This window comes from Bubalus bubalis, chromosome X (assembly GCF_019923935.1).
Source record: "Bubalus bubalis isolate 160015118507 breed Murrah chromosome X, NDDB_SH_1, whole genome shotgun sequence".
In the NCBI taxonomy this organism is placed as follows: Eukaryota; Metazoa; Chordata; class Mammalia; order Artiodactyla; family Bovidae; genus Bubalus; species Bubalus bubalis.
In genome coordinates, this window is record NC_059181.1 from 18,048,927 (window position 1) to 18,074,324 (window position 25,398).

Below are 25,398 nucleotides of genomic sequence, written 5' to 3' on the forward strand. Positions count from 1 at the left end.
TAATTAAATATAACATAACTTTGGCAAATACTTTTCTTAGAATTCTGCTGATTATTCTCAGGGGGAAAGTCGTATGCAAAGAAACTAGGTTGACTTAATTACTAAGTTTACTCATCAATCATTTAGTGAATTTGCTCCAGGTCTTATTTCTAGTTGCATTTTAAATTTCAATCTATTTTCAGGATCAGATTTATTCCCCCCTCCCTCTCCTCATCACCTCTCCCACCACAGAAGCCATGCTGGATTTACCCTTAGTCCCACTAAGCCCTTGTGGAAAGAAAGACTTTTGGTGAGAAGTGATGAGGGAGGAAGGGAGGAGGAGAGGTGTCCGACTCTGTGACCCCATGGACTGTAGCCGGCCATGCTCCTCTGCCTATAGAATTTCCCAGGCAAGAATACTGGAGTGGGTTACCATTTCCTTCTCCAGGAGATCTTTCCAAGCCAGGGATTGAACCTGTGTCTCTTGCATCTCCTGCATTGGCAGGCAGGTTCTTTACCACTGAGCCACAAGGGAAGCCCGTCCTGGCCTTACCTGAGTTGATTTAAGGTCCCTTTCATCTGAGAGGCAAAAGAGGAAAGATCTCTGGATAGAGGGGTGACGGAAGACAAATTCTTAACCTGGTGTCTGCCCTGTGCCTCATCTGATGAGAGTTCTGGGGCCCCCTAGAGGGAAGGGTCAGTGCCTAATGGCTGAAGGTGCTCTGTTCATCAGAGGTTCTGACATGTTGGGCCCAAGAAGGGGTTAGGTGATTATTTTGCAGAGGAGATACAACATAAAAAGAAGATTTCTCAAGATAAAGTAAAAAAGGGCGAGAAGGGTTATGTTCCCCAGACCTACTTTTCCTGAGACCATAACAGCACTGGGGCTATAGGACCTTAAAGTGAGCGCTGGAGAATGGCAAGTCATAGAAGAGAAATAGAAATAGGTGCCTACCTTGCAACCACGAAGTACCAATAGGTACGTGAAAACAAACGCAGCTCAGAAGAACATGGGCAAGCGTTTTCCTAACTACCTGTAAGATACTTGCCCTGTGAAGTCCCAGGGGCATCGAGGAATTTCTAGTGGCAGTTGGAAGATTGAGCCACTCAAAATGGCTGTGTTCTTGCTCTCTGTCTCTCCCCTTTCTGACTAGTGCCTACTCCACCTCTCTGTCTCTCCCCTTTCTGACTAGTGCCTACTCCACCTACACCCTACTCACAGGACAAACCTTCCCACCTCCTTGCCCCATGGCCCAGCTAACTATAGCTTAGCAAACGGCTGATGAGGAGTCTGCCCCTCAACTGCTTTCCGCGATCAGCCGTTTCCACGCAACGGTAGACTTCGGTGCCCACGAGCATGGGTTCTTATGTGCGCATGCGTGCGCGCTTGTGTGCGCGTGTGTTGTGCGCATGCATGCTTGCGAGGTCGTCCGCGAGCATGTGCGGGTGCCTGAGCGCGTGCATGGGTGCGAGGGTACGTATGTGCTTGCGTGTGTGGGTGTGTGGCTGCGTGCTTGGCCGCCTGCGTGCATAAGCGGGTGCCTGAGTGCGTGCGTGCATGGGCGCCTGTGTGCGTGGGTGCCTGCATGACTGCACGCATGCATATTCAGCCATGTCCCAGTCTTTGAGTGTAGCCTGACAGGCATTCTCCAGACGAGCGTAGCCATTTCCTTCTCCAGGGCATCTGCCTGGCGGGGATCACCTGAGGTCAATTCCCATACAATTGGTAATCCTGGCTTCCCTCAGCCCCCAGCAGTGAAACCTGCCAACGTGTCCGTCCTGCCTGCTTACTCCTGCGTTGCACACGATGGGATGTTCCAGGACCTTGCTGGAGACAGGCAGGGTCCTCCATCAGGTAAACCATGATGTCTTCGTCTCTGTCGCTGACTTAGGGCCCTTTCTTTGGTCGTGAAACTGGGCAAGTGAGGCCTTGCTGCCTGTGGGATGCAGCAGAACAGTAGTCTTGGGCTAGGAATCCTTAATTTGGGCATAAATGTGTGTTTTTTAAATTTTATTTAGTTAATATTTGGTTGTGCTGGATTTTTGTTGCTGCTCAGGGGCTTTCTCTAGCTGGGGAGAGCCGGGGCTTCTCCTTGCAGTGGCTTCTCTTGCGGAGCACTGGTTCTAGGGCACTTGGGCTGAGTAGTTGTGGTTCACCAGCTTAGTTGCTCCAGGGCATACGGACAGGGAGGGATTGAACCAGTGTACCTGCATTGGCAGATGGATTCTTTTCCACTACGTCACCCGGGAAGTCCAGTTTGAGCATAAAAATGTGACATCATTCATTCCCAAACTGCTAAGATCTGGGAATATTTTAATTATTGCACAGTAGGGTGTGTTGCCCAATCTCCTTGCAGAAGATTATACAGATGGTGTTTTCTCAAAGTATTTCCATTATATTAAGGTGCTCTGTGGAAAGAATATTCGCTAATCAAAACAGTTTGGGAATACTGGATTAAATAACATTAAGTAGATGTCTTTACTGAAAAACTCTTGTCATTAATGTGCTAATGGGGCAGTGAATCCTTGTGTCAATCAGGATATGCTAGGTTATGCTGCAACAAAAATTGACTCTAAAATTTCAGTGGCGTATATCAGCAAAGGTTTATTTTACTAGTCCTGCCACACATCATCTTCTCTTTGGGACCTAGGCTGAAGCAACTGACTATCTGTCATTTGTTAGTATTCAAGAGAAATTTATCTTTATTTTTACAGAGAATAAAGTGCACAGGTCTTATGATTTTCTGTGTAGATGTGCAGGGAAGTTAATGCCCGTGGGACAAACTCTGATCAGTGTAGAGACAGGAGACAGCAGAGAGTCAGCAGCTAAGTTCCCTATGCGTTCCCTCTCTGATGGGCTGTAATGGGGCACAGTTCTTTCTTTTCATCTTGGTACCTGGTGGACACACCTGAGAGAAGCAGCTGTTTCTCTCATAGACTTTGATGGAAAGTTTGTTGGGAAGCAGTGGCCAGTATCACAGGACATCATCTTATTTTTGAATATTTATTTATTTGGCTGCTCGGAGTCTTCGTTGTGGCACGTGGGATCTTTAGTTGTGGCGTGTGAACTCTTCTTTGAGGCATGTAGGATCTAGTTCCCAGACCAGGGACTGAACCCAGGCCCCCTGCTTTGGGAGTGTGGAGTCTTAGCCACTGGACCACCAGGGAAGTCCCTCACCTTGTATTTGAATCTCCCTCTTTTCTCCTCACTTTAGCTGCCATGGATTATACCTCCCATGAAAGCTTTAGCATTTAAACCTTTCTTCTGGCTCTGTTTTCCAGGGAAACCAGGATAACACAGTGTGGGAAAATACCAGGGCTTTCTGGTCTCATAGACCAGTGGAATTGTGCTATGTTAGGCCTCCTTGGTATTTCTCCATCTCACAAAGTACACACTCAGCTTTGCACATGCTGTTTCTCTATATGGAACATTCTTCTTTCAGACATATGCATGGTTTATTCCCTCACCTCCTTCAGGTCGTTGCCCAAGTATTACCTACTTACTGAGACCATCCCTTCTCTCCTATTTAAATTTGCACACATATACTGCACTGTATTCCTTCACCCCTCATTTATTTTATTTATTGTTATTTCTAGAATAATAGCTGCTATTATATCTCATCATTCTTGGTAAGCTCCATGAGAGGAAAAGCATTCAGTAAGTATTTGTGAGGCAGCTGGATGGGTGGATGGGTAATGGATGAATGGATGGATAGAGTGATGGATGAATAGATGAACAGATGGAGCAGTTGGTGATAAGGAGCTGTTCTTTTTCATGGTTCAGGATCTCTGTAAACATGGTATAAAAAAACTCCAAATGAACTTCAGTTTGAGGATTCATGGGCAGTTCAGAAAAGAACTGTTGAATCAAACTGTGCTGAATGTTTTCTTCAGTTACTCCCATCAATGGTAGGGCTAATCAATTTTGGAAGGCACCCTAGTATGCCTTCCAAACAGTCTCATTAGGCTGTTTGAAACTATTGATGTCCGAATATAGCACTCTTATCCCTTCTTTTTCATCATTAATTAATGGATTAAATGTCCACTATAGCAGTGTTATGGAGAAGGCAATGGCACCCCACTCCAGTACTCTTGCCTGGAAAATCCCATGGGCGGAGGAGCCTGCTAGGCTGCAATCCATGGGGTCGCTAAGAGTCGGACATGACTGAGCGACTTCACTTTCATTTTTTTTCACTTTCCTGCATTGGAGAAGGAACTGGCAACCCACCTCAGTGTTCTTGCCTGGAGAATCCCAGGGATGGGGGAGCCTGGTGGGCTGCTGTCTATGGGGTCGCACAGAGTTGGACATGACTGAAGCGACTTAGCAGCAGCAGCATAGAAGTGTTAAAATCTAGCCCAGGAAGAAGGTGGTCCTGGAATGTTGGCTAGCTGCATCTCATTCCATCTGATACTGCTGAGGCCTGGCCATCAGTGTGCATTTGAGGGAGACAACAGAAACCCACCGATAAGACGGCTGGAGAGCTTGCTAAGTTTAAAGGCATCCGTTAATGGACTCTCGTTTTTAGCAAAATGGAAGTTTGTTCTTTAAAAATTTTGTTTTGAATTACTAATTTATGTAGAGATAAAAGAATGCTTAGGATTTAAGACAGATCAGCTTGTGTTCACAAAATCATTCTACGTATATTAAGATGAGGAAAGGCCATCTGTTTGTCTAGAAGAGAATTGACTAGCTTTTGAGTACCTTCTAAAGTGGCAAGTGATGAACCATTTTAATTGGGTTGCTTTAGTTATGTCTACAGTTTGTTTAGTATTTTAACTCTTTATAAGGCACGCTATAATGTTGGGAAATGAGTATAAACCCTAGTTTGGGTGGTATCTGGATGTTTGTAGCCCTTGTTTAGTACCTATAATTCTAACCATAAGAGCTTCTACTTAGTGCTTATGATGATCCAGGAATCACATTCAATGCTTTCAGTATGCTGTTTTTTCTTCACAGCAATCTTAGGAGCGAAATATTATTATCCCCATTTTAAAGCTCAGGAAACTACCACTTAATGGGGTTTAAAGCCAGGGTCTTACAGCCATTAAGGATCACAGGCATGGCTTTACCATGTTTGTAGTTCAGTTGCCCAGTCATATCCCACTCTTTGTGACCCCATGGACTGCAGCACGCCAGGCCTCCCTGTCCCTCACCATCTTCCGGAGTTTGCCCAAGTTCACGTTCATTGCATCAGTGATGCCGTTCAGCCATCTCATCCTCTGACACCCTCTTTGCCTGCCCTCGATCTTTCCCAGCATCAGGGACTTTTCTAATGAGTTTTCTGTTTGCATCAGATGACCAAAGTACTGGAGCTTCAGCTTCAGCATCAATCCTTCCAGTGAATATTCAGGCTTAATCTCCCTTAAGATTTACTGGATAGTATACAGTATACTAACACATATATATGGAATTTAGAAAGATGGTAATGATAACCCTGTATGCGAGACAGCAAAAGAGACACAGATGTATAGAACAGTCTTTTGGACTCTGCGGGAGAGTGCGAGGGTGGGATGATTTGGGAGAATGGCATTGAAACATGTATAATATCATATGTGAAATGAATCGCCAGTCCAGGTTCAATGCATGATACAGGATGCTCAGGGCTGGTGCACCGCGATGACCCAGAGGGATGGTATGGGGGGGAGGTGGGAGGTGGTTCAGGATGAGAAACATATGTACACCCGTGGCGGATTCATGTTGATGTATGGCAAAACCAATACAGTATTGTAAAGTAAAAAAAAAAAAAGTTTGACTGGTTCGACCCCTTGAGGTCCAAGGGACTTTCAGGAGTCTTGTCCATCACCACAGTTCGAAGGCATTAATTCTTTGGTGTTCCGATCTCACAGCCATACATGATGGCTGGGAAAACCATAGCCTTGACTATATGGACCTCTGTTGGCAGAGTAACGTCTCTGCTTTTCAACACACTGTCTAGGTTTGTCATTGCTTTTCTGCCAAGAAGCAACTGTCTTCTGAATTCATGGCTGCAGTCACTATCTGCAGTGATTTTGGAGCCCAAGAAGAGGAAATCTGTCACTACTTCCACCTTTTCCCCCTCTATTGGCCATGCAGTAATCGGGCTAGAAGGCATGACCTTAGTGTTTTGAATATTTAGTTTTAAGCCCGCTCTTTGACTCTCCTCCCTCACCCTCATCAAGAGGCTCTTTGTTCCTCTTTGCTTTCTGCCATTAGAGTGATATCATCTGCATATCTGAGGCTGTTGATGTTTCTCCTGCCTATCTTGATTCAGACTTGCAACTCATCCAGCCTGGCATTTCTCCCGATGTGCTCTGCATATAGGTTAGACAGAGTGACAGCAGACAGCCCTGTCATACTCCTTTCTCGATCTTAAACCAATCAGTTGTTCCATACAGGGTTTTAACTGTTGCTTCTTGACCTGCATACAGGTTTCTCAAGAGACAGGTAAGATGGTCTGGTATTCCCATCTCTCTGAGAGCTTTCCAAAGTTTGTCATGATCTATACAGTCAAAGGCTTTCGTGTAGTCGATGAAGCAGAGATAGCTGTTTTTCTGAAATTCCCTTGCATTTTCTATACTCCGGGAACTGTTGGCAATTCAATCTCTAGTTCCTCTTCTTTTTCTAAACCCAGCGTGGACATCTGGAAGTTCGTGATTCACCTAATTCTGAAGCCTAGTATTCAACATTTTAAGCATGACCTTACTAGCATGGGAAATGAGTGCAATTGTCTGATGGTTAGAACATTCTTTAGTACCACCTTTCTTGGGAATTGGGTTGAGGATTGACCATTTCCAGTCCTGTGGCCACTGCTGGGTCTTCCAGATTTGTTGACATAATGAATGCAACATTTTGATGGCATCCTCCTTTAGAGATTTGAATAGTTCTTTTGGAATTCCATCGCATCCACTAGCTTTATTAACAGTAGTGCTTCTTAAGGCCCGCTTGGCTTCTCACTCCAGAATGTCTGGGTTTGGGTGACTAACCACACCATTGTAGTGATCTGGTTCATTAAGATCTTTTTTATACCATTCTTCCGTGTATTCTTTCCATCTCTCTTGATCTCTTCAGCATCTACTAGGTCTCTACCATGTTTATCCTTTATTGTGCCCATCTTTGGGTGGACTCCATGCTTGCAGACTCCTGAATCCAAGCTCTGGGGTTTGAAGAAAAAGGGAAAAGGCTATATAAAAAGTGTTGAGTTCTAAACTCTCAAGTGATAAAATTTAGATGATTCAATACTACTGACATACTTCTAACCCTGGTAGAATCCACCTTGTTCAGGAGGAGGGACACATGCATGCACATACACACACACATGCACACATACATACAAACAATAACACACAGATACACTTTTATTTATATGCACATACACCTACACACACACCAGCCCTTGGCCATTCACACCAAGGCAATTAGCAGACACTCGTATTCTGGGATCCTTCAGGCTCAGAGCCAAGTTAAAAGACAGACCAAATGCATAATGGTTTTGAGCACCAATCTGTAAAGGTAATAGCATTTCCAATGGAAATCAGAAATATGGTACCATTTAACTCAGATCTACATGTGTGACTACTTCTATAACCATCAACATACAAATCAGTCCTACTTTAGTGAAGTAGACAGTAGAAATGACAAAAATCATCCTGGTGCCAGTTCTACTCCCTCAGTAAGAAACTGTTGCATTAAGATTGGAAGGACAGCATCAGAAGCACATATCTAAATCTTAGTTTTCCTCAGCTGCAACATATCTTGGTCCAGACCTGTTTGTGCAATGGGTGTTCTACTCTATTTCTAGTGCCAAAGTACCAGAGGCTTGAGCACTGCTCCCAGTCTTCTATTCCAACAACATTGTCTTCTTCAGCTCTCATGTGTGGTCGGTCCAATGTATGCAGTCCAGTGCTTGTCTCTGCACTTGGACTTTCCTTCTGATCCAGTGTGGAATTTGTGGAATAGATCTTGATTGCCTCACTGGCCTTCAGGCCTCTCCCAAATTTGACTTTACATATTAGATTTCCATTTGGGCTTGGGGTAAACTACTTTTCTTGTTATTTGGCTATCAGACATGCTGCTAAATCTCTCTAGGCTTGGTCTGGTCTAGCCTAGCCTTTGTTTAGCCTTCCTGGGATCAGCAGCCTTCTCTGGCTTCCCAAGCATCCCAGGAATGCTTCCAGGATACCCGTGCTTGTTGAATGTTCAGTATCTGTCCTGTCCTCTGAATGTAAAGTCTTTATTCAGCACTCTTTCTCTAGCACTTCACACGGGTCCCACCATGTTTGGTTCAGTTCAGTAGTCAAGTTCGACTCTTTGTGACCCCATGCATTGCAGCATGCCAGGCCTCCCTGTCCATCACCAACTCCCAGAATTTACTCAAACTCCTGTCCATCGAGCCAGTGATGCAATCCAACCATCTCATCCTCTGTTGTCCGCTTCTCCTCCCACCTTCAATCTTACCCAGCATCAGGGTCTTTTCCAATGAGTCAGTTCTTTGCATCAGGTGGCCAAAGTATTGGAGTTTCAGCTTCAGCATCCGTCCTTATTCAGGACTGCATATTCAGGACTGATTTCCTTTAGGATGGACTGGTTGGATCTCCTTGCAGTCCAAGGGACTCTCAAGAGTCCTCTCCAACACCACAGTTCAAAAACATCAATTCTTCGGGGCTCAGCTTTCTTTACAGTCCAATTCTCACATCCATACATGACTAGTGGAAAAACCGTAGCTTTGACTAGACGGACCTTTGTTGGGAAAGTAATGTCTCTGCTTTTTAATACGCTGCCTAGATTGGTCATAACTTTCTTCTAAGAATCAAGCATCTTTAATTTCATGGCTGCAGTTACCATCTGCAGTGATTTTGGAGGGCCCCCCCCCCAAAAAAGAAGTCTGTCACTCTTTCACCATCCATTTGCCATGAAGTGATGTGATCAGCTGCCATATCTTAGTTTTCTGAATGTTGAGTTTTCTGAATGTTGAGCACCTCACATGGGGCCTGCCATGGAGAAGATGATAAATAAGTATTTGTCGACTAAATAAGTGAATGTATATTTATTTACTTTGTTTGCAGGTACATGACACTTAGGATGTGCCTGGAAATATTGTAAGGATTTTATGCACATGAAACTCATGGAAATGTTTTTTAACATGCCATGTATGGCACTAGACTGTTTGTTCCTTGAGGACAGAATTTGTGCTGATCTCTAGTACAGTATCTGACAATATATTTTGATTACATGAAAACATCTATACTTTTAATTGTTAAAATTACATTTCTGAATCTATGTCTTTCTACTCTGAGCAACATAAAAACACACATCTCTTAACTTGTAAATGCTCATGTTTAAATGGGAAAAAAACAAAAACAAATGGACGGTTTTATGGCCAAATTATCTTAATTTTATTTTCTTGCTTGACAATTTCTGTTTCTATATAGTTTCATATTCTGTTATTTTCCTTTGCTTAGCTATCTATTGCTGTATAATGAATTACCCCCAAATTCAGGGTAATTTTATATATACTACATTTAACCTTGCTCACCACTGTGTGGGTCAGACATTCAAGGAAGTTTCAGCTGAGCAGTTCTCACTGGGGTCTCTCACTCAGTTGCAGTCAAGTGTCTGCTGTGCCTACAGTCATCAGAATCTCAGCTGCGCTGGATATCCATGATGGCTTGCACAAGCCTGGCAGCTGATCCCGGCTGTCAGGTAGGACTGCAGTTTGGGTTGTCCACCGGAGTACCTACACCTGTCCTCTGCAGGTGTCCTGGGCTTCTCAGAGCATGGTGGCTGGGTCCCAGGAGAGAGCTATCCAGAGAGCCGGTATTCAGAGAGAACTAAGCAGAAGCTGCCAGGCTTTGGAAGTCACGTAGCATCACTTCTCCTAAATTGTATTTCTTCCAAATAAGGCCAGCCCAGGTTCAAGGCAGTAGAAGGGGAAAATTAGACCCTGCCGATTTATGGAAGGAGTGTCAGAGAATTTGTGGCCATCTTTTCAGACATCCACAACAAGGTGAGCCCTGAATTGATGAATGAAAAAATAATGCCTATGTACGCATGTTTGGAAAACATGCTCTCCCAAATTCTCACTTCTGCAAAAATTTGGATTCTTCTTTGCTTTTTGTCTGCACTGTGTCACCTGTGGGATTTTAGTTCCCTGAGCAGGATCAAACACAGGCCCTTGGCAGTGAGAGCTTGGAGTTCTAACTACTGAACCACCAGAGAACTCCCTGCATTTATTCTGAAGTGTTATTAGGTCCAAAATTAAGGCACTGTTTTTATCACAAGAAAAGGTCTACTTATACAAACTTCTGGGCATAAGGTGAAAGGAAGGGAAAAAGAGAAATAGAATGAAAGTCAGAGCTGACCCCTACTTACCTGGTAGGATCCACCACTCCAGATATTTCCTCCTTCATCTGTTTCCATACTTGAAATGCCTCCAGTGAAGGCTTCTACCAAATCTTAAGACAACACTCACTGCGATATAGATAACACATAGAGAAGAATAGCATTTTAGTCTTTTGAAACTATTACCCCTTGGGTGTTAAAGTGTGAATGAAGAGGCCCTGTTGGTTGAACATAGATTTGTTCTTATAGGCATGATCAAAATTCTGGGAAAATTTAAAATTTTGCAAGAAAAAATGAAAAAGAACTCAGTTATTGAAGTGGAACATCCTTGTATTTGTCATCCTACAAAGGTAATATTCATGAACTGAACTTCCCATTCCCTTTAGTGATTTGGTAAATCCCAAAGCAGTGTCAAGGTAAACAATAAATTGCATCTCAGAAGCAACGAGTAAACCTTAAACAGGAATGGATCCGTTCATGTCATCATCTGATATATGGAGACAGCTACTCTACAGTATTTATTGGTACTTATCTCTTGAGGTAACACCTTCAACTCAAGAGTTCTTTTCTATTTTTAATGTCCTTCTGCCATAACCTGTTCTTACATCCATTTTCCTTACTGAACATAGATTTGTGCAGAGGCTTGACTGTTTTTCTAGGTTATTTTTTTTTCCTCTATAGGAACAGATTGTATTTCATTTGAAGTGTGTTAAGTTGCATCAGGCTTTACAGATTGGCAGTGTACCTTCATTTTGGACACAAAGGAAGCCATTCTCATGTCTGCTGTGTGAAAACTGAAACTTGGGACTTATGTATTTTTAAATTATTGTGGTAGAAAACATGTAACATGAAGTCCACCATCTTAACTATTTTTAAATGTACAGCTTCAGTAGTGTTAAGCATGATCACATTACGATATAACCTTTTGCATCCTTATGTACTTTTTTGTGTGTGTACATCTTGGTCAGAGAAGCAAGTAGCCTCTCGCCCTGTGTAGACAGGCTTGATCTGTTGCCTCAGGCCTCAGACATGGTTGAATGGGGAATTTAGAATTAGGTGTTGGACCTGTAAGAAACCAGGGAGGCATTAACTCCGTTGGACCCACTGTGCATTAGAGGCAGACATGCCATTTTCTGGTTGTTACGAGGTTACAGGATGGGGTATTATCTTTACTATATCACTGCTTGAGTTTCAAGACACTCTGTGCAAGGGTCAAAATGGTCACTTGTGCCCCTAGTGTTACTGCTGTGAAACTCTCAGACAGCTTGCGCCCTTTTGCTTTTATCCATCAGTGCATTGGTAAGACTCATCTGCGGGTGACAAAGCCAGAATATACACATGTAATTTCCAAAGCTCAGACCCTTCAGCTAAACCACATCTTACTACCACCTGTTCAAAAGGACCCAATAAATGCATTTTTAGGTGCTGATGTTCAGAAATCTGCATGTTAATAGGTTCTGAAGTTAAAGAGTGTTGGCTTGTGACTCCCCTGGAAAGTAATTTTCATTGTTCGAAACCTTACCAGCCAATGAAGTAAGAGTTGTTCCTATTTTTGACATGCCAGTGATCAAATGATAGATATGAAACTGTATGAATTTTAGATTGCAACTGGTGACCTCAATTTTGCACTATCACTAAATGATTTCTTTGTTTTCTAGAGATATTTTGTTAACTTTTTCTTTTGAAAAATTTTAAACCTAACAGAAATGTTGCTAGCGTAAGTACGATGAATTCCTGATGGCCGGTACCTAGATCCACCAGTTGTTAACATTTTGCTGTGTTTGCTTTTGCTCTCTTTCGACGTGTATTTTCTTTATTGAGGTGAAATGTACTATATAAAATTAACCATTCTGAAGGGAACAATTCAGTAGCATTTGGTACATTCATAATATACTCATTTACATTTAGGTCCAAAGCATTTTAATTACCTCAAAATAAAACCCATACCCAGTAAGCAGTTACTCCTCATTTGCCTTCTGCTCAGCCCCTGGCAACCATGAGTCTGCTTTCTGTCTCTATGGATTTGCCTGTTTTGGATATTTCATATAAATGGAATCATACAATATGTGACCTTTTCGTGTTTGGCTTCTCAGTGTAATATGCTCGGGCTTCATCCATAAGGTAGTGTGTATCACTACTTTGACCACAGACACTTTTCACTCACTTAACATCCTCCTGCTCCCAATTCACCCTACAAACAGACTGGATAGGAACTTGTGGTCTTGAAACTGAGCCAGACTCTGTGGGGCCTTCCTGGCAACATACCCTCCATGTCTGCTACCTCTTGTTTGTAAGAAGGATTTAGCCTCTTAGACCTTCCCCACGTTCCAAAGAGTATATTTAATCAGAGAAGTGAGAAAATACAGAAACAACAACAATAGCAGTCAAGCAAGACAAAATTACAGTAGTTTAACCATAAAATAAAATCAAAGACCTTTAGTTCCTCCTTAAGGGTTATAGATAATATCCTGAGCCATACCTTGAATTGTTTTTGAGGATACTAAAACCCTTCCAAGTGTAAGAAAGTAACTGCATGCTGCCCACAAACATGTAGACCCCAGATTGGTAGGAACCAGAAGGTTGATAATGTTAACTTCCAATATACCACTCAGTGACCTCACCACAACCAATTCGAAGAATGTCCACGAGCTGATCATGCACCCTACCACCTTCAAACCTAATAATGTTGCCTTTAAAAACCCTTCTCTGAAAGCCATCAGGGGGTTCAGGTCTTTTGAGCATGAGCTACCCATTCTCCTTGCTTGGCCCTGCAATAAACACTGTCCTTTCCTTCACCCAACCCCATGTCAGTAGATTGATTTTGCTGAAAGTCAGGCAAGCAAACCCAAATTTGGCTCAGTAACCATCTCTTAAGTCCTGTCCCGTAGTTTTGTTCTTTTTTTTTTTTTTTAATCAAGTGCTCTTTGGGGAAAGGGTGGCTGTTTATTCAAGTATATGTGTGTCGTATCCCATAGACTTATTTAATAGTTTATATGGACATAAAGAAGAAAATATCCAAAGATAATCACACTAAATAGCTATATCACTCTGGATATGTCACTTAATCTCTCTTACACTTAGTTTCTCCACAACGAGACTGGATCCAAGCCCTAAGAGTCATTGTAATGAAAATTGTATGACTCTATTCCCCAGACATTCTGGCTTATTTGTTCCTTAATCTGTTATTCCAGGGAGCTACATTTTCTCTGTGGTATATTAGAGTAAAACTGATATTGATGAACCACTGGGTGTGTGATCCTGGAGGTTATAAACTATAGCTTGGATGAGTTTACAATTCAATTGGAGCTAATAAATAGGTGAGCATGTGACAACAGGGGTATTTATAACCAGAGGACAAATCTTGTTAAGAGGGATTCAAAATTCATTGTTGCACAACATACGTACCCTGTAGAGAAACTGGTAAAAGTGCCAACAAGAAATATCAGTCTGCCCTCGGCTTCACGTGTCACTGCCCTCTTTGATTTGATCAGTCATCTGTGGGTCAAATGGCTACAGGATGCTTCTGGAAAGCAAGTGGCATTTTAAAATTAAAGCTTACCTAGCTGGTACACCAGACAGAACATTCTCTCTTAATTTTCGTGCTCAATTTGTTTTTATTTGTCCCAAACTTTTATTATAAAACTTTTCAAACACACAGCAAAATGGAAAGAATTTTACAGTAAACCTCTATATACCTACCTCCTAGGATCTACTGTCAACATTTTACTGTACTTGTTTTATTATATATTTATCCATCCTTCTATCCATTCATTGATCCATCTTTTTTTTGGGAAGGATTTTGAAGTAAATTACAGATGTCCTTATGCATGTCATTAGAATTTTAGTCTTTGTTTATCAGTTTTTCTTTTGATGTAAAATATATATGCAATGAAATATGTAAATCTTAAAGTATGCATTCATTGAGTTTTGACAGCTGCACACAACTGGTTAATCCAAAATCCTATCAAAGCAGATAATGTAGCATTTGTTTTTTTATTTAATTTTTATTATAAATATGTTGTTCTCAAAAATGTGATAACATGACTAGTTAAATTGAGAGACCACAGTCACCTGCCCCTTCCTCTCAATCTCCTCTTTCTGCTTCTCAAAGGCAACTACTTTCAAATCTTTTACCTACTTCTGGGAATTCTTTCTATATCCCTGTATAGAATGTTGTTGCTTCTATTATAATTGTAACTTTTCAATTTTAGAATTATCTCTTGGTTAGCTACTTTGGAAGAATAGGATTTAGCTACCTCAAACAATTCCTTAAACATATACTTTTTCTTCCCTCCACCCCCGATATATTTATAGCATGTATTTGGTTAAATTAATATGCAGTGTTTATATTATTTCAACTATGTAAATACTGTTCATAGTAGACAGTAGATATGATCACTTTCTATATTGAAACTTTGTTTTTTTCCTAGTTACTAATCACCTGTTTTTTTGGTTGCTTTTAAAATATTGGTGTTGTTGTTGTTCCATCACTAAGTCATGTCTGACCTTTTGTGACCCCATGGACTGCAGCAGTCTAAGCTTCCCCATCCTTCGTTATCTCCCAGAGTTTGTTCAATTCATGAGCATTGAGTCGGTGATACCATCCAACCAGCTTATCCTCTGTTGTCCCCTTCTCCTCTGTCTTTCAATCTTTCCCAGCATCAGGGTCTTTTTCAATGAGTTGGCTCTTCCCATGGAGTGGCCAAAGTATTGGAGCTTCAGCATGAGTCCTTCCAATGAATAGAGTTGATTTCCTTTAGGGTTGACTGGTTTGATCTTGCAGTCCAAGGGACTCTCAAGAGTCTTCTCCAGCACCACAGTTCAAAAGCATCAGTTCTTCTGCGCTCAGCCCTCTTTATGGTTCAACTCTCACATCTGTACATGACTCCTGGAAAAACCATAGCTTTGACTGTATGGACCTTTGTTGGCAAAGTGATGCCTTTGCTTTTTAATACTGTCTGGGTGTCTAGGTTTGTCATAGCTTTCCTTCCAAGGGGCAAGCCTCTCTTAATTTCATGGCTGCGGTCACCATCCATAGTGACTTTTTGGGAGCCCAAGGAAATAAAAAATCTGTCACTGTTCCACTTTTCCCCCATTTATTTGCCGTGAAGTGATGGGACCAGATGCCATGATCTTTGTTTTTTTAAGGTTGCGTTTGAAGCCAACTTTTTCACTCTCCTCTTTCATCCTCATCTAGTTCCTCTTCACTTTCTGCCATTAGAGCGGTATTATCTCCATATCTGAGGTTGCTGATATTTCTCCTGGCAATCTTGAATCCAGCTTGTGAATCATCTAGCCTGGCATTTCGCATGATGTATTCTGTGTTGAAGTTAAATAAGCAGGATGACAATATACAGCCTTGTTGTACTCCTTTCCCCATTTTGAACCAGTCTGTTGTTCTATGTCCGGTTCTAACTATTGCTTCCTGGCCTGCATACTGGTTTCTCAGGAAGTGGGTAAGGTGGTCTGGTATTTCCATCTCTTCGAGAAATTTCCATAGTTTGTTGTGATCCACACAGTCAAAAGCTTTAGTGTTGTCAATGAAGCAGAAGTAGACGTTTCTCTGCAATTCCCTTGCTTTTTCTATGATGTTGGCAATGTGAACTCTGGTTCCTCTCTGCCTTTTCTAAATCCAGCTTGTACATCTGGAATGTATCTCTCATCAGTTCATCTCTAAGCTCTCTAAGAAAACTTTCAAAATCTTTTCAATGTGTTTTAACACATTAAATAGTGCACCAGTTCCATTTTCTCTCGGAGGCATCCTTCCAATCTTTACTATTTGTTCCCTGGGCCCTGAGGGCTGCCCTCAGGACCCTTCTTCACCTCCTCTGGCCTGTGTTGGATTTCTTATTTCTGGATCCTACATCTTCTTCATGGTTTCATCCCTCCTTTTGATGAAACACATCCTGCAGTAGTTTCTTGAACAGGTAAACTCTGAAAGTCAAGTCTTTTTATAGCTCGCCTATGTAAAAGTGAGGTTTTTCTGATAGCTCAGTTGGTAAAGAATCCGCCTACAATGCTGGAGACCCGGGCTCAATTCCTGGGTCAGGAAGATCCCCTGCAGACAGGAAAGGCTACCCACTCCAGTATTCTGGCCTGGAGATTTCCATGGACTGTATAGTCCATGGGGTCACAAAAAGATGGACGTGACTGAGCAACTTTCACTTTAACAGATCTAAAAGTATTTGTATTCTAGCATCATATTCAAGTGATCATTTGTCTGTCTATCAGTTCAGTTCAGTTCAGTTGCTCAGTCGTGTCCGACTCTTTGCGACCCCATAAATCACAGCACGCCAGGTCTCCCTGTCCATCACCAACTCCCGGAGTTCACAGAAACTCATGTCCATCGAGTTGGTGATGCCATCCATCCATCTCATCCTGTCATCCCCTTCTCCTCTTGCCCCCAATCCCTCCCAGAATCAGGGTCTTTTCCAATGAGTCAACTCTTTGCATGAGGTGGCCAAAGTGCTGGAGTTTCAGCTTTAGCATCAGTCCTTCCGATGAACACCCAAGACTGATCTCCTTTAGGATGGACTGGTTGGACCTCCTTGCAGTCCAAGGGACTCTCAAGAGTCTTCTCCAACACCACAGTTCAAAAGCATCAATTCTCGGTGCTTGGCTTTCTTTCTGGTCCAACTCTCACATTCATACATGACTACTGGAAAAACCATAGCTTTGACTAGATGGACCTTTGTCAGCAAAGTAATGTGTTTGCTTTTTAATATGGTTTCTAGATTGGTCATAGCTTTTCTTCCAAGGAGCAAATATCTTTAATCTCATGGCTACATCATCATCTACAGTGATTTTGGAGCCCAAGAAAATAATGTCTGTCACTATTTCCATTGTTTCCCCATCTATTTGCCATGAGGTGATGGGACCAGATGCCATGATCTTAGTTTTTTGAATGTTGACTTTTAAGCCAGCTTTGTCACTCTCCTCTTTCATTTTCATCAAGAGGCTCTTTCGTTCTTCTTCACTTTCTGCCATAAGGGTGGTGTCATCTGCATATCTGAGGTTATTGATATTTCTCCTGGCAATCTTGATTCCAGCTTGTGCTTCATCCAGCCCGGCATTTCACAGCATGTGCACTGCATATAAGTTAACGAAGCAGGGTGACGATATACAGCCTTGATGTACTCCTTTCTCAATTTGGAACAAGTCTGTTGTTCCATGTCCATTTCTTGCAGGGAGCTGCCCGTGAGAACAGGGTCCTTTATCTAAAGGACACAGCTCTGGGAGCTGCCTCAGTCCTTGAGGGTTTGCTTGCAAACATAGCTCTCTGTCCCGCCTCCCCAGAGATTAGGCGATTATTTACTGCAGACACCTGGAGTTCTGGACAAACTTCTCACACACAGAGAAATGTTATCTGGTGTAAGAAATAATAACAGGGTGCCATTCCCATGCTCTCAAGATTTCTTGTGACTTTTTGTAAGATGTATAGGTCAACCAAGAAAAATGCTAACTGTCTTGTCTTTCTCACTCTCTCCTGTATAAATATAAGATGCTGAATAAAGTCGTGGTCAGACTGCGTCCCTTCGTGGAGACGTGTCTGATCCTCTCGACCCCATCTTTGTTGTAGATTTCTTTTGCTTTAGTTTTCTTTCTCAGCCGCGCCGTGCACGTTCTCAGGACCTGATCAACTTTGCCGGCTGGCACCGGCAGGTGGCGCCCAAACAGGAACTCGGGAATCGGAGCGTGATGACGGCCGCTGCCTGCCAGGATTGAAGTAAGTAATGAGGAATTCCTAATTAATTAAAGTAAAGGGCAGGGAGTGTTATTGTCGAGAGTAATAAATCATGGAACAAGGCAATAGCCGCCAGTTATTTGTACATATGTTGAAAACTATGTTAAAAGGTAGGGGAATTCATGTAAATAAGTTACAGTTAGAGAAGTTTTTACTTTTTATAGAAGAGGTTTGTCCTTGGTTTCCAGAGGAAGGAACAGTTAGTCTGGAAACTTGGAAGAAAGTAGGAAAACAATTGCAGACATATTACTCCTTACATGGTCCCAATCGTGTCCCTGTGGATGCTTTTTCTTTGTGGACTCTCATAAGAGACTGTCTGGATCCTGAACATGAGGGACATAAGATTCAGACGGCCCTCAGGGATTCCACAGAACTCGAAGTTGCAGAGCCTTCCGCCCCTCCGCCTGAGCCGCTTTATGCTGTGCCTGAGGGAACAGCTTGTAAGGCTGGAGGGAATGATGATGTGTTAAGCTCTGATGAACAGGAAGAGTTAAATGAACAAGCAGCTCAGTACCATAGAGAGGATGAGCCTTGGGAGATGATGGTTAGCATGCAATCCCCCACAGGAAAAGGGGAATTAAAGCATTCAGGGCTTTCTGAAGAACAGCTGGAGAATTTAATTCAGAAAATTGTTATAGCAGTAAAAAAAGGAAGCACAGGGAGACTCCCACTCCAGTCAGCCTGTGCCTCCAGCATGTCCTCCCTCGGTTCTTGCTGGGCTCGATCCACCTCCGCCTTTCGTAGAACCGCGAGAGCTTGTATCTATCCCTGCTTCTTTGCCCGGTGAAAACATAAAAATTAGAAGTGAGATATTATTATCTCCTCTTCAACAAGCAATTAAGCGAGCTAATGATGAAGGAGAACATATTCCCGGGTTTTCAGGAATCTATCCAGTATTTGAGAATGCTCAACAGCAGAGGTATTATGAACTGCTGCCCTTTAAGCAATTTAAAAGAGTTAAAAATGGCTTGTGCACAATACAGCCCGACTGTGCCGCTTACTCAGGCTATTATAGAGGCTTTAGGAAATCAAAATCTGCCACCTAATGATTGGAAACAGGTTGCTCGGGCTTGTTTATCTGCAGGAGATTATTTACTATGGAAATCTGAGTTTGCTGAGCAGTGTGGGATCACAGCCAATATCAATCGGCGACAGGGACTGAATACCACTTATGAAATGATGGTGGGAGAGGGAGATTATTGAGACACTAATAATCAACTTAATTATTTGCCTGGAGCCTACCCTCAGATTAGTGCTGCAGCTCTGCGAGCATGGAAAAAACTTCCAAATTCTGATAAAAAGACTGAAGATTTATCTAAAATTCACCAGGGGCCAGATGAACCATATCAGGATTTTGTTGCCCGCCTGCTTGAGGCAATTAGTAAAATGATAGGGGATGAGCAGGCAGGAATGGTGTTGGCTAAACAGCTTGCTTATGAAAATGCCAATTCGGCCTGTCAAGCTGCCTGAGACCTTACAGAAAAAAGGGAGGCTTATCCGATTATGTATGGATTTGTGCCGATATCGGCCCTTCATATGTTCAAGGCATAACTTTGGCCGCTGCATTACAGGGAAAGACAGTCAAAGAAGTACTGTATCAGCAACAAAAGCGGGATAAAACTAGTGGTTGGCCTCGAGTCCCTGGCTCTAGCTGCTTCTCTTGTGGCCAAATGGGCCATCAGGTCGCCCACTGCCCACAGAAGCAAGCCTGGAGACCTGCTCAAGCCCCTAACATTTGTCCTAGGTGTAAGAAAGGCAAACACTGGGTGAAGGATTGCCATTCTAAAACTGACTTACAGGGAAAGCCACTTCCTCCGGTCTCGGGAAACTGGGTGAGGGGCCAGCCCCAGGCCCCGAAACAATGTTATGGGGCGATGCAAAATCCGACCACATTGGAGACGCTTCAGGGCCAAAATGCAGAACTGTTGCCGAGCTGTTCAGAGCAACTGCAGGGAGTGCAGGATTGGACCTCAGTTCCTCCACCTACACAGTATTAACTCCAGAAATGGGCATGCAGGCTTTACCAACTGAAATTTTTGGCCCTCTTCTGAAGAACACTATGGGCCTCCTATTGGGGAGAAGCAGAACTACGATGAAAGGTTTATTAGTAGCCCCTGGAGTCATAGACTCTGATTATATGGGTGAAATAAAAATTATGGCCCATTCACCACAGGGCATAACAGTAATACAATCTGGTCAACGTGTTGCTCAATTAATTCTACTTCCTATAATTCCAGTTGGTAAAACTGTTAAGCGAGAACGAGGATCCCGAGGTTTCGGGTCTTTAGACGCTTATTGGATTCAGGCCATTGATAAGCAGCGCCCTGAACTCCTACTGTATATTCAAGAAAAGCCCTTTAAAGGTATTTTGGATGCTGGTGCAGATGTTTCCTTCATATCTCAAAAACATTGGCCTGATGAATGGCCTAAGCAGGCTGCAATTTCTACTTTGCAAGGCATTGGGCAATCACATAACCCAGAACAGAGTTCAACCTTTTTAAAATGGAGGGACGAAGAGGGACATGAAGGACCTTTTCAACCTTATGTTTTGCCAGGACTGCCGGTTAATCTATGGGGGAGAGATGTTATGATGAATATGGGGGTATATCTTTATAGTCCAGATAAAAAGATTAGTAATCAATTATTAGACCAAGGCCTTCTACCCCATCAGGGGTTGGGCATAAATTCACAAGGGCTTTTACAACCCTTGATCCCTAAAGTTAAGAATGATAGAAAAGGTATAGGATGTTTTTAGAGGGGTCATTGATCGTCCTGCAATCCATGCTGATCTGATAAAATGGAAGTCTGACGATCCAGTATGGGTTGATCAGTGGCCCCTATCAGCAGAAAAGATCACGGCCGCCAATCAGCTTGTGTAGGAACAGCTTGCTCTCGGCCATATTACTCCCTCAAATTCACCTTGGAATTCACCTATTTTTGTCATTAAAAAGAAAACAGGTAAATGGAAGCTACTACAAGATTTACGAAAAGTTAATGAAGCAATGGAATTGACGGGCCCCCTTCAGCCGGGGTTGCCTACCCCCATGGCCATTCCAAAAAACACTTACAAGATTATTATTGACTTAAAAGATTGCATTTATACTATTCCCCTTGCCACTAGTGACTGTCAAAGATTTGCTTTTAGTGTCCCTTCTACAAATTATAAAGAACCTATGTAAAGATATCAGTGGCAAGTTTTACCTCAGGGAATGGCTAATAGTCCTACTCTCTGTCAGAAATTTGTTGCTCAATCTTTAAAAACCACTAGGTCCTTGTACTCCCAAGTATATATTATTCATTATATGGATGACATTCTTTTGGCATGTCAAGATGAGGAGTTGCTATTAACAGCATTCGCTTATATGCAAACTGCATTACAGGATTATGGTTTGATTATCGCAACAGAAAAAGTGCAGCACTTCCCCCCCTATTCTTATTTGGGGTTTTTTTCTGGAAAATGAATGGTTTCGAGCTCAGAAGATAGAGATTCGTAAAGATAACCTGGCTACCTTGAATGATTTTCAAAAACTGCTAGGAGATATTAATTGGATAAGACCTTACTTGAAGCTAACTACAGGGGAAATGAAGCCTCTTTTTGATATTCTGAAGGGTGACCCTGATCCAACTTCCCCCCCGAACTCTGACTCTGGAGGGAAGGCAAGCCTTAGATAAAGTTGAACAGGCCCTGTCTAAACAACAAGTTACTTATTGCGACTATACTCAAGAATGGGATTTATATATTCTTCCTACTAAACATGCTCCTACAGCAGTCTTATTCCAAGGATTGCCTTTAAGATGGCTTCACTTGCCTGCCTCTCCCTCTCGGGTACTAACCCCCTATTATGATTTGGTTGCTGCCCTAATAGCTCTTGGGCGGTCAGAATCCACTGTATATCTAGGAAGAGACCCACATTTTATATGTGTTCCATTTTCTAAAACTCAGCAGGATTGGCTGTTTCAGTTTAGCAACAATTGGGTTATTGCTTTAGCTGGTTTTAGTGGACGGCTTGATAATCATTATCCCTCGGATAAAATTTTGCAATTTGCTCATTATCACCAATTTCTTTTCCCCAAAATTGTTGTTTCTCAGCCCCTTGCCGACGCCCTAACTGTATTTACTGATGGCTCTTCTAATGGCATAGCTAGTTTGATTATACAGGACAATACTGCCGCCTGGCGTACTAATTATAAGTCTGCTCAAGAAGTAGAACCATTTGCCGTTTTTCAGGCTTTATTACAAATCTCTGCTCCATTTAATTTATATTCTGACAGTCAATATATCATAAGAGCCTTAAACACTATTGAGACTGTTCCATTTATTGGTACCCTGAATTCTACTATTCAAACTCTTTTTCGTGATATACAACATTTAATTTGCTCCAGAGTTAATAAATGCTATTTTGGTCATATTCGTGCTCACTCTGGACTTCCTGGGCCTTTAGCACGAGGCAATGCTTTGGCTGACGAAGCTACACGTATGATATTTCCTTCATTGGAACAAATGGCAAAAACTTCCCACAGCTTACACCATCAAAACAGCAATAGCTTAAGACTTCAATTTGGCATTACTCGAGAAGCTGCCAGACAGATTGTTAAGCAATGTCAAACATGTCCTCAATTTTTTAGCATCCCCCATTATGGAGTTAATCCCCGAGGATTGTTGCCAAACGACATATGGCAAATGGATGTTACTCATATTCCTGAATTTGGTAAACAAAAATTTGTTCATGTTAATATTGACACCTTCTCCGGCTTTTTACATGCCTCTCTGCAATCCGGAGAAGCTAGCAAACATTGTATAGCTCATTGCATTAAATGTTTTGCTGTTATGGGAACCCCTAAAACCATAAAAACAGACAATGGTCCAGGATACACTGGAAAAAATTTTCAACTATTTTGTACGCAATTGTCTATCTCACATAAAACGGGTATCCCTTATAATCCTCAAGGTCAAGGAATCATTGAACGGGCACATCAAACTCTCAAACATCAATTGCAAAAACTAAAGAAGGGGGAATTGTATCTCAATATCCCCTCCAACTCTCTAAACCATGCTTTATTTGTTCTAAATTTTTTTACAATTGGATATATGTGGCCGTTCAGCAGCACAGCGATTTTGGAATTTTGATGCGCAAACAATAAGACCTAAAGTCTTTTGGAAAGACCCACTTGTGGGAAAATGGTATGGACCAGATCCTGTAATAATTTGGGGATGAGGACATGTTTGTGTTTTCCCACAGGATGCCGAAGTGCCGCGCTGGCTGCCGGAAAGGTTGGTACGCAGGGCGGAGACGATCTCTAGTAAACCAGATGAGGAGATTGATGATTCAAGAGCGTGATGAATTACCATCTCGGCAACAACTTCAGGCATTGATGCGAGAGACACAGAATCGTGTTGCTGTGCAGGGCGATCCGATATCGCCTTTAAGCTTCCTGATAACCTTATTAATCATCTTAAATCAGATTAATACTGCACATTCTAAAGAATATTCAAATGCTTACTGGGCTTATTTTCCCGATCCTCCCCTTCTCCAACCGGTGGGCTGGGAGGGTCAGTCCATTCCCATATACACTAATGATACTGTAGCTTTGGGTGGTTTTTCAGATAAACATATTATTCCCAATCAAGTTAATTTCTCTTATCATGGAGTGTTTGATTGTTTACCTATTTGACTGTCTAGATATTTTAATTCAACAGGATGTCTTTTTGTTGGGGAGTCAGGATATGCTGATTATGACAATGGTTGGAGCCTATATATTCCTGGAGTAACGAAAGAATCTGGAACTCCTCAACATCGTAACAGAACTGGTCCTTTAGATATCCCTTTCTGCGACTTTGAAACAAGGGGAAGAGTCACTGCAGCACCATGGAAACTGTGTCGAGATGGAACTGCTATGGTTTATAACAGATTTGGGACAAATGAGTCATTGTGGGACTGGTCTCCAGACTCGGCCCGAAACCTTGAAGCTCAGGACAATAGAAACTTTGCATCCCGTATTTGGAATTTAGGCGGCTCTAAAGTGTTCCAAACAGAAATATGGAAATTAGCTGCCGCCCTTGGATGTGAGGGTTCCTACCTTCAGGTGGGATCGAAAGTGAGACACGGTTATTTATGGAATCTCACCATGAGGTACCCTCGTGCATGTGTGCCTCACCCTTATGTTTTACTAGTAGGATCTGTAAAAATACAACCTGGGTTACAAAATTATAATGTAACTTGTAACAATTGTACTTTGACTAACTGCATTAGGGGAATTACTAATCAAACTAGGGTTCTAGTCTTAAGACAGCCTGCTTTTGTTATGTTTCCTGTAAAGATCAATGGGTCTTGGTATGATGAAAGAGGACTTGAACTTTGGAGAGAAGTAGAGGGTGCTTTAATGTGTTATCGTAGGGGAATAGGGTTAATAATTCTGGGATTTGTAGCTTTGGTAACCCTTATTGCCTCCTCGATTACTGCAGCCCTGACCCTGGCACAATCAGTGCAAACTGCAACTTTTGTTAATAATCTGGCACAAAATGTATCCGTTACCCTGGGGACTCAAGAAGATATTGACAAAAAGCTAGAGGACCGATTGAATGCCCTTTATGATGTTGTAAAATTTTTAGGTGAAGAGGTTCAAAGTATAAAGTTGAGATTACGGGTACAATGTCATGCTGATTTTCGATGAATCTGTGTTACCCCCCAAAAATATAATGGTAGTATAACTGCTTGGGATAAGGTGAAAGCTCATTTAGAAGGTATTTGGCATAATGAAAATATTTCCTTAGATTTGCTGCATCTACATCAAGAAATAATGAACATTGAAAATGCACCTAGACCTGATTTGGATGTTGTGAAAAGAGCTGAGTCTTTTGTTAAAGAACTTTTTCGACATGTACCTACCGTCAATAGTATTTGGTACTTGGGAGCAGCCATAGGAGGACTAGTCTTAATAATTTTAACTGTTTTATTTCTTGCACCTTGTTTAATTAAAAAACTGATTGATGATCTATGGATGATAAAAGCTTCCATCTATGGAAATGGTCTGTGGTTAAAGGAACATAAGCGTGCGCCTATATAAAAAGAAAGGGGGAGATGCGGGGAGCTGCCCGTGAGAACGGGGTCCTTTATCTAAAGGACACAGCTCTGGGAGCTGCCTCAGTCCTTGAGGGTTTGCTTGCAAACATAGCTCTCTGTCCCACCACCCCAGAGATTAGGCAATTATTTACTGCAGACACCTGGAGTTCTGGACAAACTTCTCACGCACAGAGAAATGTTATCTGGTGTACGAAATAATAACAGGGTGCCATTCCCATGCTCTCAAGATTTCTTGTGACTTTTTGTAAGATGTATAGGTCAACCAAGAAAAATGC

The 25,398-nt window shown here is 42.2% G+C and overlaps 1 protein-coding gene across 1 annotated transcript; it reads left to right on the forward strand.

The window, feature by feature from the left end:
* Positions 1–1,748: 1,748 nt before the first annotated feature.
* On the forward strand, positions 1,749–25,024 carry LOC123331780 (endogenous retrovirus group K member 13-1 Env polyprotein-like). Its single transcript, XM_044936823.2, has 3 exons — positions 1,749–1,834; positions 23,282–23,313; positions 23,764–25,024. The coding sequence occupies exons 2-3, from the start codon at positions 23,283–23,285 to the stop codon at positions 24,711–24,713; spliced, it is 981 nt and encodes a 326-aa protein (XP_044792758.2). The 5' UTR covers positions 1,749–1,834; position 23,282; the 3' UTR covers positions 24,714–25,024.
* Positions 25,025–25,398: the final 374 nt, after the last annotated feature.